The sequence below is a fragment of the Thermobia domestica genome, chromosome 11 (genome assembly GCF_964235325.1).
Source record: "Thermobia domestica chromosome 11, izTheDome1.hap1.1, whole genome shotgun sequence".
NCBI classification, from domain to species: Eukaryota; Metazoa; Arthropoda; class Insecta; order Zygentoma; family Lepismatidae; genus Thermobia; species Thermobia domestica.
Genome location: NC_137464.1, coordinates 144,724,814 through 144,742,906, shown reverse-complemented (window position 1 = coordinate 144,742,906; position 18,093 = coordinate 144,724,814). Strand labels below are relative to the sequence as shown.

The 18,093-nt window shown below is 32.2% G+C and overlaps 1 protein-coding gene across 2 annotated transcripts in view; it reads right to left on the bottom strand.

The window, feature by feature from the left end:
- Positions 1–18,093, bottom strand: part of LOC145663674 (uncharacterized) — an 82,534-nt gene that overhangs the window by 56,005 nt on the left and 8,436 nt on the right. For both annotated transcript variants that reach the window (XM_081729770.1, XM_081729771.1), the window contains exons 2-3: positions 9,406–9,483; positions 3,385–3,496 (exon numbers count right to left, since the gene is read on the bottom strand). In XM_081729770.1, the coding sequence (XP_081585896.1) occupies positions 3,385–3,496; positions 9,406–9,459 (166 nt within the window). In that variant the 5' untranslated portion in view covers positions 9,460–9,483. The remainder of the gene's footprint in view (positions 1–3,384; positions 3,497–9,405; positions 9,484–18,093) is intronic.

The following is an 18,093-nucleotide window of genomic DNA, read 5'->3' as shown; positions in this document are numbered from 1 at the left end:
TTCCATCTGTTGTAAATACTTTTTCAGCTCCAAATTCACTCACAAATCGTTTAAGCTTGGAAGCACTACTCTCCTTTATCTTCGGCATTTTAACCAGATAAACTGCAGAATTAGGCGTCTACCAACAGCTCACCAAAACAGTGAATGCCAAGGTCACTGAACTCTCGCTCCTTGGCTTCATATGACTAATCGCCAGAAACTGCAGTCTGCGGACATTGGCCACGCCTGCTCCAACGAATATTCGAACTAGAATCGTGTAAGTGGAAGCATTCTACTTCAATTTATTGTTTTTATAAGAAAAATGAGAATTATGCAGTTAAAAGTAAGAATAAATACTAAATATGCACGTAAAATGCCCAAAAAACTTTAAAAAATGCACTTATACAGAGAAATCGGCAAAAAATGCAAAAAAATGCACAAACAAGTTTGTCTTAAATTACTTCTTTTTAATAAAACAGGATTTATAACACAACGAGCAATGTTTATACTAATCCAGAAAAAAGATGCAAAGTCAACAAGATCCTAACCCTAATGATCATAAATACGACCCAACTGTTTTTCTGACAATATACATATCATAATTGAAAAGACAAGATGATCATTCATTTCACTACCACTGGGACATATAAGTCTCACGTAAATATATCAGTGGGGTACATATGTCCCATCCCTTCCAAGTCGAAAAACGAAACGGTGGAAAATGTTTATATCTATCTATCTATCTATCTATCTATCTATCTATCTATCTATCTATCTATCTATCTATCTATCTATCTATCTATCTATCTATCTATCTATCTATCTATCTATCTATCTATCTATTTATCTATCTATCTATCTATCTATCTATCTATCTATATATATATATATATATATATATATATATATATACCGTTTCCTCCCACTTTTTTCATTAAACAATTTCATTTGTTTCTCACCATTACTCTCTCCATTAGCATAGTCGGCATAATCGTGGGACGTAAAAATTAGATATTTCATTTCATTTTTCTTTTATAACTGTATATCACTTTTTCTGTGACGAGAGCAACATCTAAGCGAGTATTCAGTAAATTAAACCACTAAAACCTATATTCATTGCACAATAGTGCAGATGAAGTTTAGCCCTTTGGCAATCTTCAGCATGGACAGCAAAAAAAAGCCAATACATTGATATTGAAACAGTAGTTAACGAATTCCTCTGCGAAAAAGATCACCCGTACTGTTGTGCTTCAGATGATAATTTATAATTATACTTAGTTGGCTGAAATTTCTCCATAGTTGTGGGGACGAGATACTGAAAAAATCCCTACCAAGAGGTGAAGGTTACATGTAAAAGTAGTCAAATACGAACGAAATTAGTATCGAATTCATATGCAAAGATGAAAAGTGACACTGTGGATGCTGCGTAAGTTTGAGAACATATATTTGAGAACAACTTAAAATAACCATATATTAATGTTTCTCAGTCCGAAAAAAATGGTAGTGAAAAGATTAAAGCATTGTATTTCCTCAATATTTTTATCATTTCTACTTGGTATATTACAAAAATACATCTAACCTTGATGTCGGCCTCACTTATTATATCTTAACAGCATTGTACAGGTCTATCAATAAAAGGGTATCTTACGTACCGGACCATTATCCTTCACAACACATACATATTATTATTGCACCTTATACCAACGCCGTTCACGCTGATTCTTGGAAACCAATTCAATTTTTCTTTCTACTAAGGACATTTGACTTTTTCCTCAGGTCATTAATGACAGTGTACATTTTAATTATTTGACATACATCACATTCAGATGTTTACATCACGTTGTATAACGTTTTTTGAGCGCTATAGTGAAACTATTGTAATGCATATTTAGTGTGTAATAGAATGTAAAATGCATTAGTACCCTTAATTTTTATACAATATGTTAATAATAATATGGGTGGATTGATTTAAATCACGACTTAAATCAAGATTTAATTCACTCGATTTTTTAAATAAAAATCATTGATTTAAATCAAATTCTGAAATAAATTTAAAGTGAAAATAAGTAAAATCCCGTTTCTGTTCTGTATGGAAGATATGAAAAAAAAAAAAAAAAAGAATCATAATACAATGGCACTTAAATGTATGTACCGTACAGCACAGTATGAAAACGAGTGTCATGCAGAGGATAATCAGGGAAAATCCGGTTTTGAATGGGTAACGGGGAAATCCTGCTTTTTTCTCTTCGTAACATTAGGGTTTCTAAATCGTTGAGAGTCTTCATCCCGGCGAAATTAAAATACCGCTAATTTTACAGTAATTATGTGATATCTTCAAATAGATAAAAGATAATTGAAATATGGAACAAGAGCGCCCTAGACAATATTATTTTGCGTGAGTTACCGTTATCACAAGTCACCTAGTGGCTTTCCGTTTTCGGCTGTTTAGAAACGCGAAAATAAATGCCGATTTTCAAAATGGCTCGAAATCGAAAGCAGATAAGTGAGTCGTGATAACGGTTTCTCATGTAAAATAATATTGTCTAGGGCGCTCTTGTTCCACATTTCGATTATCTTTTATCTATTTGAAGATATCAAATAATTACTGTAAAATTATCGGTATTTTAATTTCGCCGGGATGAAGACACTTAACTATTCCAGCGGGGAAATCACCATGGACATTTAAGATGAAAATACTTTTGTATGCGCGTCTGTTTGTTTGTTTCCAGATAATAGGGGCGTATTTAGAGGGGTCCGATCCCTCTCCAAAACTTATTTTCTTTAAGTTATAACTTTAAGCGAAATTTAAGTATGTTATATGTATTTCGTGCCGCAAGCTAGTTCCAATTTTTTAAACATATGCCCCTGCCAAATGTCAGTAACTTCTTGAAAAAAAAAATAGTGTCACTAATAAACGTTGCTGTACATTTTTCTTAATACTTAAGAAACATTATTTGGGATTGAAATAGGTTAACGACTGGGGATTAATTCAAACTTCAACCCCAATAATTTCACTTAAATGGCATAATTAACATTTTTTCTTCAGTTCGCTACTTGTATTATACGAGGAGAAAGATTTGATTTAAACAAAACAAAAGAAAAAAAATCGATTGTAACAAAAAATCAACAAAAATCGATTGAAATAAAAAATCAACAAAAATGATTTTTAAAAGATTACAATTTTTCCACCTTGATAATAATAATAGTAATAGTAATAATAACACTGTGGTAAACGGTTATCAGACATCTCAAGATTAGAGGTTATAATGTAAAATATTAGGATTTAGTGTTGGTTATTAATCTAAATCTTATATACAATCAATAAAATAATACTTTGAATATCTTCTAAGGCTTGTCAAATAATGCGCTTGCACTTAAATATAGAAATATAAATATTAAACAAACCTTTTTTCATCATATTCTGTTTGTAATTAGGATAATATGGAATCAGTTGAAAATAAACTTCCTGAGTAATATTACGGTTTCCAAATATAATGCAGCTATACGAGCACACGATCTGTAAAGTAGATTTGTATTAAAATACATTTTATTTTAGTACATTTAATTGTATTTATTATTGCATGATTGATTTTTATTTGAATGTGCTGCCTGAAGGCAGACATTTAACTTAGTTACGGGTACAGCCACAGAGTCAATACATCATATAGAAGGATAGAACCAAAGAAATATCTTTGGTTCTGAAAGTATTTGGAAAAGCGTAAATTAGGGATCCATAATAGTTAGGATACGGAATATAAAAACTATGGCTTCATTACTACAGATTATAACTTTAGTCAATTAATATTCCTTCGTTATAAAACACTATGACTTCGTATAACCTATTGTTAAGAAGGAAGATCCTTAATACAGGTAAGCTGCAAATTATAAAGTCGGATATGGATGTGGTCAAATATGGCTCCAGTGTTTCCCTAGTAACGGTAAGGATACCTCAAACAAATTAATCCATCGGGAAATTAAATTCAGGGCTTCGTGACTGCAAACTACTCACCCATGCTCGCTCCAAGTGCCCTTCATGGCTGAATGGATAAGGTGCCTGCTTTCAGTGCACGTTCTCCCGGTGGAGGTTCTTCCCGCTATTTGGATTCACCTTAAGCAGTAAGTCTCGTCTATCCTCACATAAACTCATACGATTAAAATGTATTACAAACAATGGGATTATTTAACCCCTTTAAATAGAAAATAAGCCTCAAAAGGTTAGGTAAAAACCTTTAACCGCAATACTTATCTGCACATCTTTGCAACGCCTCTGACTATGTCTACCTTTTGCTTTCAAGCGATAATAGGTAATCGTGAAAAAATCGAATTCGAGATTTCAGTTGATTTACACATTTCATCCGAACAACCCACATGCCGAAAAAGTGATCTTAGATATTTCTCTGCTTGTTCGTTTGTGCCGATGTATGTACACTTTCCTAACGGTTATACCGTTCAGCATACCTTAACAAATTATTTTTTAAAAAAATCTCCAATATTTTTTACCTTACTACAAGAATATGGGTAGTTTACTGAAGAACACGATGGTCATTTAGATAAACTAAGGGATCTTCAACTCCTTCCGACAATAATTAGATGGATATATAATTTAATTACAAACAGAACGAATGAAGTTTGAGAAACAACTATCAAACCCAATTAACATAAAGAAAAGAGAATCACAAGGACCAACAATAGCATAGCTTTTTCAATTATTTTATTAAATAACACAGCAGTTAATGAAGAATTTCACACAAAAATTGGTCTCTTCATAGATGACACATCATACTGGATGACTGGTTAAAGCACGAGTCTCGTAGTGCCCAGACTCGAAATCAAATCTCTGTCTTTGCCACTTTGTGCAAAATAAAAATCGAAATTAAATCTGAAAATCGCAGTTCAGCCTCTTTTATCCATTCAGAATGAGTAAAAGAACGTAAAACGATCTCAAGAAACACAACAGGGTTAATAGCAACGATGTTTCCCAGGTACTATAGTGAAGTATTTGTGCATAACATTTAACAGACGCATCACTCTATTTAAATATGTAAAAGAAGTCAAAACTAAAGCAATTCGTACCATACTAATGCTTTAACAAACATTACAGCTATTAAGACGGAAATACCAGATCACCATGCCAAAATGAACTAACTTTGTCAAAGCTACAAATATCCCGCAAATAAGAACCCTTTCAAACTTCCAATATTATAGTTTGTATTCTATTATCCTATTTCACTCGTATATATATACATTAATATTTTTTTGTTTGCACGGAATACAAATCTACAGCGTTGACTTGGCACACTTCGAAGTGATCTTATCGAAAAGACCATAGTTCGTAGGAGACCGTAGGCTATATACAACTTTTTGGTTCGTATCCTAAAGGAGAATTATGCGGCTTTCTAGTACAAATTTTTCATGTTAAGAAGATGAAACATTGTATGTAATCTCATTTCTAAAAATAAGTTGACATGCACAATTTTCGGTGTTGCTGAGATGAATAGTAACATTTTCGACTCCGTTCAAGTCCAACTTTGGTCTCCATAATCAGTTTGCTTGCGGGGGCAGGCATGAAATATAGGATGTGCAAAAGGACCGATATTAGTTTCAATCTCATAATTTTTGATGTGTGTCATAAGCATTTCGGATTGAAAGGAGTGATTTAGACTCACCAAAATTTGTACACAGATATACCCTCAAAGGTCTAATCGCCTATGAAGCCCAATTCCGAATTTTTACACAGGCAGAGAAGATTAAAATGTATGCCTAAAAGGAGATGGAACACTGGATATTAGTGTCAAATTCATAGTTTTCGAGGTTGCTGAAACGAAAAGTAACACTCCCGAATTTTAGTAACCATTCTCGTGGAAGTCGGGAGGCATATAAGTGCCCAAAATGACCAATATTAACGTGTAATTCAGTTTTCGGGATAGTTGAGATGAATAGTAACACATCCCGACGCCATTCAAGTGAACTTTAGGCCCAATAGACGGATTGAGAGACGCGAAAATTAAGTGTCCAAAATGACCGGCATTATACTATAAAATGCGGAAGAGAAGATGTTAACTAAGAGTCAAAGCAGTGTTCAAGTTGTTATTTTGATAGAAGAATGGGAAAAATCGCTCAGTGATCGTGTTGAGCAGTGAAAAATGATCATTAAGTGGTGTTAATATTACACGGATATGCAATGATCGTTCTACAGTAAAATAACAACTTCTCTTAAGGACAAGTTCGCTAGGACAATACAACGGAATAGACAACCTCTCCAGAAGAACGACTAGAACTATGAAGAGCCATTTTCAATTTGTATCAAATAGGACGGTCGCCCAGTGCTTTATGATCTACGGTCTTGGGAGTAGAAATGCGGTAAAGAAATCATTCCTTTAAACAAAAAATACTAAAAAAGATACTCATGGGCCAGAAAAATAAAACAAAATAAAGACCGGAACAATGATCATTGAGAGAAGACACTCTGGACCGACGAATCTAAATTCTAACCCTTCACCTTCCAACACTAATAGGAGTAGTTTGTGCGTCGTCCTGCCGAAGAATGCTTTCTTCCCTACGTTGCAATACCGACAGCAAGACACGGATAAGGTAGTGCCATGTTTAGGGATGCTTTACAGACTACCAAGTTAATAATTTAGTTCGAATTAATGAAATAACGGACAAAAACATATTTTACAATGATTAAATGAGGGATAGAATTTCATCAGGAACGCGGATTGGGGGAAGCAACTTTGTAATTCAACAAGATTACCATACCAAACATTCTTCCAAGTTATACAGTAGTTATCTCTAATGCAAAGAAAACGCTTATATCACAAAAAAATGGAATAGTTGCCAGAATCACCGTATTTGTTACCCATCGAGCTCTTGTAAGATGAACTTGACATGACAGTCCGTAAATAGATATCAAAGAATACCGAAGGTGTTTTGAATGGTCTTCGGAGCTACTGAAGTCGCATAGCTTCGCAAAAAAGGGATAAATTAATCAAACAAATAACTGAAATTTGTAAAGCTCTTTATCAAAGTTACGGGTCGGTATTTGATAGAACGGAAGTAATAAATTTGTCTCAATGGAAACATTACCATATGTTTTAATTTCTTTATGCGAGTAATGATGTTTATTTTGTAGGACAAATCCAACAAATTGGGTATTGTATTCATACAAGTCTTCCTTTTCTGTAAAACTCTTAAAAAACAGTAATGTGGTCAGACTTTTGACAATGATTAAATATACGTTGGTCTTAATTTGGAGATTTAGTATTTCCGTTAATCTTAATTCATGTTAATCTTTTAGCAGTTAGTTAAATGAAAGAAATATACGACAGAAAAATAAATTAATGTGATTGCGAAATAGAACGTTTGTTCTTACTAGGTAAGAAATAAAACATATATTAATATCATTCTTTGTAACGTGAGTCTTAATTTAAATATATTTTATTTCCTAACTAGTAAGAACGAACGTTCTACTTCGCTGTTGCATTACTTTATTCTTCTGTCTTATAGTTCTTTCATTTAACTAACTGCTAAAACATTAATATGAAAGCGTTAACATTAATAACTTAGGCAATTTCGTGTAGGGGACTTTTGACAGTCAATTTCATAGAATATTAACTTGCAGTAACCTAACAAAGGGAAAAAGGTCTGCCTCGACATCTCAAAGATAAACCATCTATGAATTATTAGGAAACATATCTGTTTATTAGCAGAATCGAAAACTACGTGATTAGATTAACATACTACTTTAAAAATATTCAGTATAACTTTCTCGAGATAAAACAATTGATGACAAGGAAAAATACGTTCCTTCCTAAAATCGAGTATATTAGTGGTATCTTGGTGAGTCAAAAATGCGTTTACATTCAGAATTGCAGTCTTAGGCTTTCTCGGAAATGAATTAAGTTCTGTCTAACATAGTAAAAGACCGATCACGAAAAATTAGCAATTCACTTCTTGCTAACTTGAAACATCATTTGGTTATTCCTTCATCACTCTGAGGTCCCTAATATTAAATCTATGTGGTTCACACTCGAACATTCAGTCGTCACATCGACTGTCAGTATTTCCCTATATGTAAGTAGAGACTAACTTGAAATTCTCATTTGGATGTTTCCGTCCATCACTCTGGTTGATCCGCATAATTTTGCTTAGAAAGTATTAAGCCATTACTTGGGTTTCTCCGTTATCACTCTGACGGTCACTAATATCTACAACTATTTCTCTGATTATTTTCGTCAACGTAAAACCAATGCTTCAGCAAGCCGTAAGGAAGTTCGATTCGCTCCATCAGTTCGAAACGCAAAGAATATATTGTTTATGATTGATATTAATTTTTCTTTATTTACTTTTTATTATATAAGTTTGTTGGGTTTTTTGTTAAGATAAAATCTAGTTAATACTCAGTTTCTTGGCAAGGTTCCGCAATGTCGTTGGTCACACATTCAACTGAGAATAAGTGTGGCACAGGAACATGGATTTTAAACAAATAAATTATTGTGTTACGAATAATTTAAAAAAATACTTTTTACTTGTTAGTGGAGCTTTGAATGAACTTGTTACTCCAATTTTTTCCTTTGCTTTACTTACCGCTATTTATTAGCCTAAAATCTGCTTTCAGGATAAAAGATGAGAATTTCTTTTGTCAGTAACTTTCGAACTGTTGAAGTTCAATTAGTAGATCTATTTTGAGTTTGTGACAGGAGCTATTTACGTGACTAGTCAATCGCAACTACGTTTTGATTAGTTGCCTAGTTAATTTCTAGTTTAAATCTAGGAGTTGTTTACCTATGGGCTAAGTTCTTTCCAGACGTTTTATTAGCACCCAGACCATATGATATATGGACAATAACTTAACATGGGATCCAAAACAAATGTTCCAGCCGAAAAGCAAATCTGAACCTCTAGCGCTGAAGGTACATACACTAACCATTTATTCACAGAGGAACTCTATGCACACATTTTGGATTTGCATATAAGTTTCTTTTAATTAGTCGGAGCAAAATTAAAATTCAAGTCTGGATGTTTAAATTGAAGGATTCTCCAAAATTACGTATAGTAACTGGAAGAAAATGTAATTACAAAATATAACTCAAGCTGATACACGAACGTAAGATACATACTTTAAATATTATTACTTTATGTAAGTTAAATGCGATTATCTTATTGAGTTGTCTTGGGTTTGGAACTCTCTGTGGAAACGTGTCATTATCGTATAATAGTACTCGGTCGCAATTAAGTCATAAAAAAATGTGACTTATCTATTAACACTAATGCATGGAATGTGAGATTACAAACTGTATAAAGTTACAAATCGTCCATTTATGAAATTGTTCATAAAGTCAACTATGAAAAGAAATATTTAGTTCTGCACTCCAAAGAAATCATTACAAATACAGAAATGAAAAAGGAAGACTAAATAATCCTTACTGTTCCAATAAGTCCAATTGCCAATGGTTTCAAAGAATCAAATGTTATACTCATTCCTCAGCCACTTCATCAGGGAATCTATAATAACAGAAATTTATATCAGACATACATACACTCGCAATGCTAAAAATTCCCGAAATTTGAAAATATAAATATCAAATAAGAAACAGCTTCATTTCTCCGTTATTTGTTACACATTTAAAAAATTCAAACGATGATCAATAGAAGACTAAAATCAGAATTTTCTGAATGTGCTGCTAAATGCGTAAGTCTAAAAATAATATTACAGAAAATCGATTATTTCATTTTTTATGGCTTATATAACCATAAAAATGTTCAAATTTTACATAATTATATGCCAGTTATAAATGAGTATACTGATAGTGAAATCTTCTATTAACTTCATTTGTAATTGAAAATAATGATTTTCTAAATTCAGTCCAATGGTCATAGTTTATGGCAAACAAACATTCATTAATTTCGAATACCAATTGTGTATTATCTTGAACATATTTTACAATAACATTAAAATTACTAGTAATTTTAAATTTCTTTCGTGATTTCATACTAACAACTCGCTTTCTTCCTTGCAGAGTTTTAAAAAAATTCTTTTAAAATATAACTTATGCATTCTAAAACCATTGGGTAAATTTTTCTCCCCACATACTTCATAAAAGGATTCTTACTTTTCATTTCTTTAACACTTTTTATGTATCTTCATTGTATTCCTACGGTAGTAAAATTTTATAATTTCCATCTAAATGTACTGATACTCTTTCATCAGTGAGTCTTGTTTGAATCAATTTCGATTATTTTATTTCATATTGCTTGTCTAGATTTTGTAAAGAATACTTTAATATCGTTTTTCTTGTTTAATTGTGATGTTATTACTTATTTATCAAATAGAAAAAATCAAAATTATTTACTTTTATTAATACAAAATTCTAAAGTTTGGTAATTATCCTTCAATTCAGTATATTTAAGAGCACTTTCATCTTTAATTATTTAATCTATTATTTTATCTGTCACGTGTTTTGAAAATCGAGGAGAAAGAAACACACTAAATTAATCACACTCGGGTTAAATGCTGTTTCCAAACTCGTTTTATCTTTTCTATGTTTTCAATTTTATGTTCTATGTATTTTCTAGCTCTTTCTCACCAATAATTGTTTTACTTCAGTACTTCCAATCTTTTTTAAAAAATCAATGTGCTTCGCCATTTATTACATGGAAAATCTTTTTAAAATGTTCTTAATTTTTATGGAATATATATTGATTAAAATCAATATATAACACATGACAACACAACCCAATTAAAATTCTTTACTCTCTCATTCTTTGAATCATAAGTAAAGTTCTATTGACAAATTAAAATCGCATAAAGAGTTATATTTCCAGCTACAGTTTTTGCAAAGTCTACAACAATTTTTATATTTGTTCTTTCATTTTAAGATGCTCTTTCTTCTACGACAGTTATTCAAAAACGTCGGTCTAGTTTTGATAAATTCATCTGGATCGTATTTCGGTGTTTCTACATGTTATTCTCTTAAATGCCGTATAATCTTCGTACATATAAAAATAAACATTATTAGCAATATCTAAATTTCTACTTTCTTTAAAAAAATTCCTTATTCCCGCAATTTTTCACATAAACGTTTTTCACTTTACAGAATCAAATTTACTAGCATCTTTAGTTTGTTATTGACCTATCAAATCACAAAATCATTTACAAAATCAGGCATATTATATTCGTCTTGAGTTAAATTGTGTAGTTACATCTAACTCAAGGAATAACCTTTTTACTGTTTTTTAAATACATTAATACATATTAAATAAATACATCGTCCTCGGCTCCTTTAATATTTATATATTTAAATTGGTCTCATAATTTGGCTCGTATTGAACTACTGGCATTTTTATTTGCATATTGGTCATTTTTATTTTTCTATCATGAGATGCAATTATGCCCCATTTATATAAAACGTTAAGATACTATTATCCAAGGGCGCCGATCCCGGAGGGCCCGGGCCCCCCAAAGCTCATGTGGGCCCCCTATTGTATTTATGAATATACAATATTTGGCATAATTTGAATGCAATTCGTCTTAAAAATCCTCATATATATGCCTTCTGTATCTGAATGCCCCCTTCCGCCAAGTTTACAGAGAAATCGGCGCCCTTGCTATTATCTTTAGTGAATTATTCTTAATCCACCTTTCCAGTCTATATCTTTAAAATTGCTTCAAAAATCATTTACCAGTCTAAAGAGTAAAGAGGAAAATCATTTTTGAATCCTAACTTTCCACCTGTTTTGAAACCGGTTTGTTTTAAATATGTAGCTTCAGATTTAGAAAATCTTAAAGTTACAATTACAGTTGAAGTTATTGTAGATAATTCAATTTTATCTATAACAATTCCATGTTTTCTAATTTCTTGAGTTTTGAGAAGAAAGCAAAGTCACATGACGCTAAATTTTGTGAATAAACCGGGCGCGGTAGAATACAGACTCCATTTTCCTGTAGAAACTCCAAAGTTTTCGTTGCTATTTGACGCTGTACTGTAGTGATAAAGAAGAAGTGGACACTTCCAATGAACTCATCCCCAAGTTTAAAAGACAGTCGGAAAGCAATAAGAAATGTTCAACTCTACTGTCACTGTATGTCGATGTTCAAACTGTACAGTTACTACATGACCGATCTTAGAGAAAAAATAACCTTAACTTTACCCACATTCCATGCTCGTTCAACTTTGGAAAGTGCAGTTTTATTTTGGAAATGATGTATTGTTATACGCCTATCTACGTGTAAAAGTTTACTCTTATTTAATTTTTTAATGCAACGGGGCTAATTAAATAGGAATTATATATAATGGTTAGCTAAGAATTATATTCCAAAAATATGAATCAAGCTAAATATTAACAACTACAACAACGATTTTAAGTAGGAGAATTAAAATTTGAGAATAAAATGGTAATATCCAGTGATGATTCTATTATACCAATTGATGAATGCAAAGATTATTCTATTTCGGTATTTGATGATTTTATATTAGAAAACCAGAACAATATTAGATATTATTTTATAAGAGGAAAACAAACATTTATCAGATTGGTTTTATCTTACACAAACATATTCAAAGATATCGAAACAATCAGTAGGAGGTAACGTTAATTTTTCATGTATATTTCGTCAAGATGCTACAAAACTTGATCATGTAGCCTAGAGCGGGTCACAGGAATTCTTGATGTACAAAATCCGTGAGTTAGGCAACCCAACTAACACCTGGTCAAAGATTAATTACGCCTGGTAGTAGCTAACACACCAGCGTACTGAATTTCTCCGCTGGAAATTATCTTTCATTTAGCAGCATCCAACTGGAGCTCAGCCTTGTAAACAAAACATTTTAAAAAGGATAAACTGCGAAGGCGGTAATCGAACCCAGGCCGCCAGATTAGAAAACTACAAATCTAACCATTTCTCTAAAGTGTTACGTCTTTCGGCGCGCCTAAATAAAGAGCCTTTTCTGTTCGCTCAAAACAATAGCTCGCTGATAGATTGATTGACAAAACACAGGAATATGTAATTGACTCGGAAAGCATTATATCACTGAATTCACTAAATTATCATGAGTGCATTGATGCTTTCATCTTCAAATTCGGTAGAGGTACATTGACATACCTCTTAAAGTTTAGAAATGGCCCAATTTTTCATAATTGTACCGGGCCCTAAAATTCCATTATAAATTTCGTCCTCTTTCATGAGTAAAAAATGTAAATGACCCCTTTGATATGGATGAATGTGTACAGGGATTCATTTCCTTTATACTTTGATGATCACTTTTTAAAATCTGTTGGGTACATAGGACCATTCTTTAAATTTGGGAATTACCAAATAACAAAATTCGGTAAACGTTCTCTAGAACCCTTTGAAAATGTTGATGTCCCTCTTTTGGCGAAATATTGAAATTTCGAAGGTAATTGACCTATTTTAACTTCTTTAATACGGCTTTATCATTGAATGAGTACAGGATTTATTACTTTTTTCCATAAAACACAGGTGTATTTGTGTACCAATCTTAAATTTTATGGAATCTTATCTATTTGTGTACCAATCAAAATGTACCTTATAGAATCTTATCTAGCCAAATGATCCCTACAAAGTTTGGATTAAGAATCGTAGTGAAGCTTGAAAATGATAAGGCTATTATTTTACCAGCAAGATATTTACCCTTGGAAGCATCAAAACAAGAAGGACTATTACGTTTCTTAAACACTAAATCTGTATCTTTATGCTATAAAAGACTCGTTGTTTGAATTTACTACACAGCCTGATCTGTGAATTTGGTTTTGCCAGGATGACGTCAGCAATTGTGTTAAAATCGTGAATTCAAACGTCATCACATTCCTTTCCAATGACGTCAGCCATAGATTTATGAAATCATTAATGCAAACGTCAACTAATTCCGTGTAGCCCTATAATCATTCGAGCAAGTGCGTTTTACGAGGAAAGATGTGTACTTCTAACGATAAAGAATTAACGTTTGAACCTGTGATTCGATTGGGCAAAGCAGAACAATTTGGTGTACAACTGAACTTTGAAGAATGGCAAATATTATGTACACGTAACGACCAAATGAATGATTATTTTCATGATGAGCTAAACGTAACCATAGTCAAATAATTAGGCTCAAATCATGAATTTGTGCTACGTATAGTCCGAGAAGATGCTGTTACGTAAAAAGAGTGCATTGCATGAAGCCCGCAACATGGTGTACCTAACGCAATCGGAATGGACCAAATTCATCAATGTATTCCAGTGTGTAAAACGTGCAGTGGAAGTGTGCAAGAAAACAAGTCTATTCCTGAAAAAGTACTATTTTGAGAAATGTGTCATGCATATTGTACAACATGTATCTAGATGTTGAGATGATTGTCAACACCCTTCGTGGGTGCATACCTGTATTGATAAACAGTTTATTTTTGATCAAATGAACATTGAGTTTCCACCAATTGACATTGAAATAGACCTTAAAAGAATTCAGTTGGAATTAAAAGTATATGCTAAAGACAAATTAGTGCAAGAAGCACAAAATACATTGTATCGACAATCAAGATCCTTTATCTGGTATGGATGTATGTGATTAACCAGCGCAGTGAAATAAAATGATCCATTTCCATGATTTGTGTTTTTCAAGTACAACCCCATATTCTAACGTGTACTATTGCATCATGATAAACAATGTTGCCAGATGTTTCTGTTCTAAAGTTACGAAACGGTTCCTTACTAATGAGTGCAGAAACTTAATAACTTCAAACCAAAATTTTCCGAACAAATATTTCAGTTTTAAACAAAAAAAATTACAAACAAAAATTTTTAAAAAATTCAAAATTTTTACTCGAAAAAATTTTCAAACGAATATTTCAAGCAAAATTTTGAAAAAAATTTAAAATTTTCAAATTAAAATTGGGAAACGAAAAAAATCAAAATTTTCAAATTTTGAAACAGTTTTCAAAAAATTTGAAACAATCCAAAAAACCAGTTAAAATTTTGAAACAAAATTTTGAAGCGAAAAAATTATCAAACAAAAATTTCAGAAAAAATTTCAAACAAGGTTTTGAAAAAATAAAAAAATTGAAACAAAAATTTTACGTTTCACGGTTAACCGTCAAAGTTTATCCGGTTTTTAACTATTCGATTAACAAATAAACGGTTTTGATCATATTTATCAGTGAGTGCAAAATGTTGAACGAAAATGTTCAAACCAAAATTTTTAAACAGAAATCGATAAATGTTAAACAAAACTTAAGACTGAATGCAGGAAAGATTTGAAAATCATCAACCAATCAGATTGCGTGAAAAATAGTGATCATCCAATCAAATTGCATCAGCAATAACTTTGCCAGTGTGAGATTACCTCACCTTGTGACTAAATTTCAGTGTTGTAGCATGTATTGCCTTTAGACTATGAGTCATAAGATTCAATAAGGTTAGCTATCAGATTTCTAAAGCTCAAGGTCAAATCAACCACTACCAATGATCTTAGACTATGAGCTATGACTAAAGTTCAAAGTACTGTTTCAAATTTCGCGCCTCATGCTAAAATTCTGTTTATCAAAATTCCCAAATTTAAAGAATGGTCCTACGTACCTCTCTCGATATACCTAAGTCCTAGAATTAACCATATCATTATATGTTCAATAAGGTCAATAATCTCCGTCAATTATTTAACTTAGCAGAACCAACTGTTTTCTAGGAGTGTGCACTCAAACTTAAGAAGTACCACAACAAAGGAAATGAATCCTGTACACTACCTCATCAAGGTCAACCACGTGGTACATCGTACTGCTTACGTTTATATTTGGCCCATAGGCGGAAATATTCAAGAACATTGACGCAATTTCATTTTGACAATTCTCAAATTATCCTGCAAAATTTAAGAGGAACGTATCAATGAACCAATGTCCTGGACTCCTAATCCCATCATAGGTCAATAACTGACCACGTGATCATACTAATATTTGACAATGATTTATCCAAAGAATGGGATATCACCCAACTTTAAGAACAAATACAAATTGTTGATATGACAATGAGACATGTACCCCTCCTAAAATTCAAGATTGGTACACAATTACACCTGTGTTTTATGGAAAAAAGTAATAAATCCTGTACTCATTCAATGATAAAACCGTATTAAAAAAGTTAAAATAGATCAATTACCTTCGAAATTTCAATATTTCACCATAAGAGGGACATTAACATTTTCAAGAGAACGTTTAGGGAATTTTGTTATTTGGTAATTCCCAAATTTAAAGAATGGTCCTATGTACCCAACAGATTTTAAAAAGTGATCATTAAAGTATAAAGGAAATGAATCCCTGTACACATTCATCCTTATCAAAGGGTTCATTTACATTTTTTACCCACGAAAGAGAACGAAATGTATAATGGTGTTTGTTATGGCCCCTTACTATTATGCCGAATTGGGCCATTTCTAAACTTTAAGGGGTGTGTCAATGTACCTCTACGAAATTTTAAGATGAAAGCATCAATGTACTCATGCCTTATAAAAGAAAATAGACCCCATATTCACATAGAACATATTCATATATACATATAAAATAATAACGCCCTCATTAAAGAGAAAAAAATGGGTTAATATCCTCCAAAATGTAATTTTTTGGCAAATATTTTATCCATAAAAGGAAGCGAATGGACCATCCAAATTTATGGTAATATATATTACGATCCTATAGTACTATATTCAATGTTTAAATTGGGCAATATCCAAAATATAAGGTAATAAACGTCATCAAAGGGGGTCAATAACATTCGAAATTTGATTGTTTGACAATTCTTTACCCATGAAAGGAACGAGGTGGACCACTGAAATTTATCATGATACATATTGAGGCCCCGTATTATAATACCAAATGCTTATATTGGACAATTTCTTAAATTGATGGGATGAGCCAAGGTACCCCTCCCAAATTTTTAAGGAGTGCACCAATGTACCTATGTTTTTGATAGGGAATGGACCCCTATACATGACCATATAACCATATTAGGTAAAAGGACCTCATCAAAGGGAATCAATTGGGCCAAAACGAAACACTTTGTACAACGTATTGCTTATGTTTATATTTTGGCAATTTTTTACCATGAAAGGGAACAAGATAGACTACAATACTGATAGACGTACATACTATGGTGCTGTACTATGATACCAAATGCTTAAATTGGAGAATTTCAAAAATTGAAGGTGAGGGTCAATGTACCCCTCCCAAACATTTAATAGGTGCATTAATGTACCCATGTCTTATGAAAGGGAATGGACCCCTATACATGATCATATAACCATATAAGGTAATAGGAACTCATAAAAGGGAATAAAGTGGGCCAAAAGAAAACACGTGATACAACGTATTGCTTACGTTTATATTTGGGTAATTTTGTATCTCTAAAACGGAATAAGGTGGACCACACAAATTTATAGTGATATATACTAGGGTCCTATACTATAATACCAAATGTTTAAATTGGGGAATTTCCAAAATTTAAGGGTTGGGTCAATGTACCCCTCCCAAAAATTTAAGGGGGTTCATCAATATACCCATGTCTTATGAAAGGGAATGGATCCCTGTATATGCCCATATAACCATATAGGGTAATTAAACGTCATCAAAGAGGTTATGATTATCTTTTATAACACCCCATTATTTTTTAACACTTTCACTACCACTGGAACGTATGTGTTCCACGATATATTCAGAGAACCGGTAATAGTTCATAGCATGTTATTGCTATAAATCAATGTCCCATTGGTAAATAGAAGCCTGCTATTGTTTCACAGAATTCTTATAATTACTTATTTCAATTGTAAGTCGGTTTGTTGTCAAGTTTGATTGTTAACCCTTTGCTTACTAGATGTCTTTCTGTTTATTGTTCAATTTGGTAACTGTTTCAAGTTTTATTCTATGTATTTGTAGTAACTCCTCCATTTCAATGTATTCAAACTAATTTATATATAAATCAAGTACTCAGGAGGGACATGCATTTTGTTATGTTTTACATTCGGGACAATTGTGTCACACTGGTATTTTTAGTGGGACATATTTATCCCAATGGTTGTGAAAATATTTATAAAGGAATTTTTCGATCATCGAAGAAAAACGATTTCAGATCTCAGT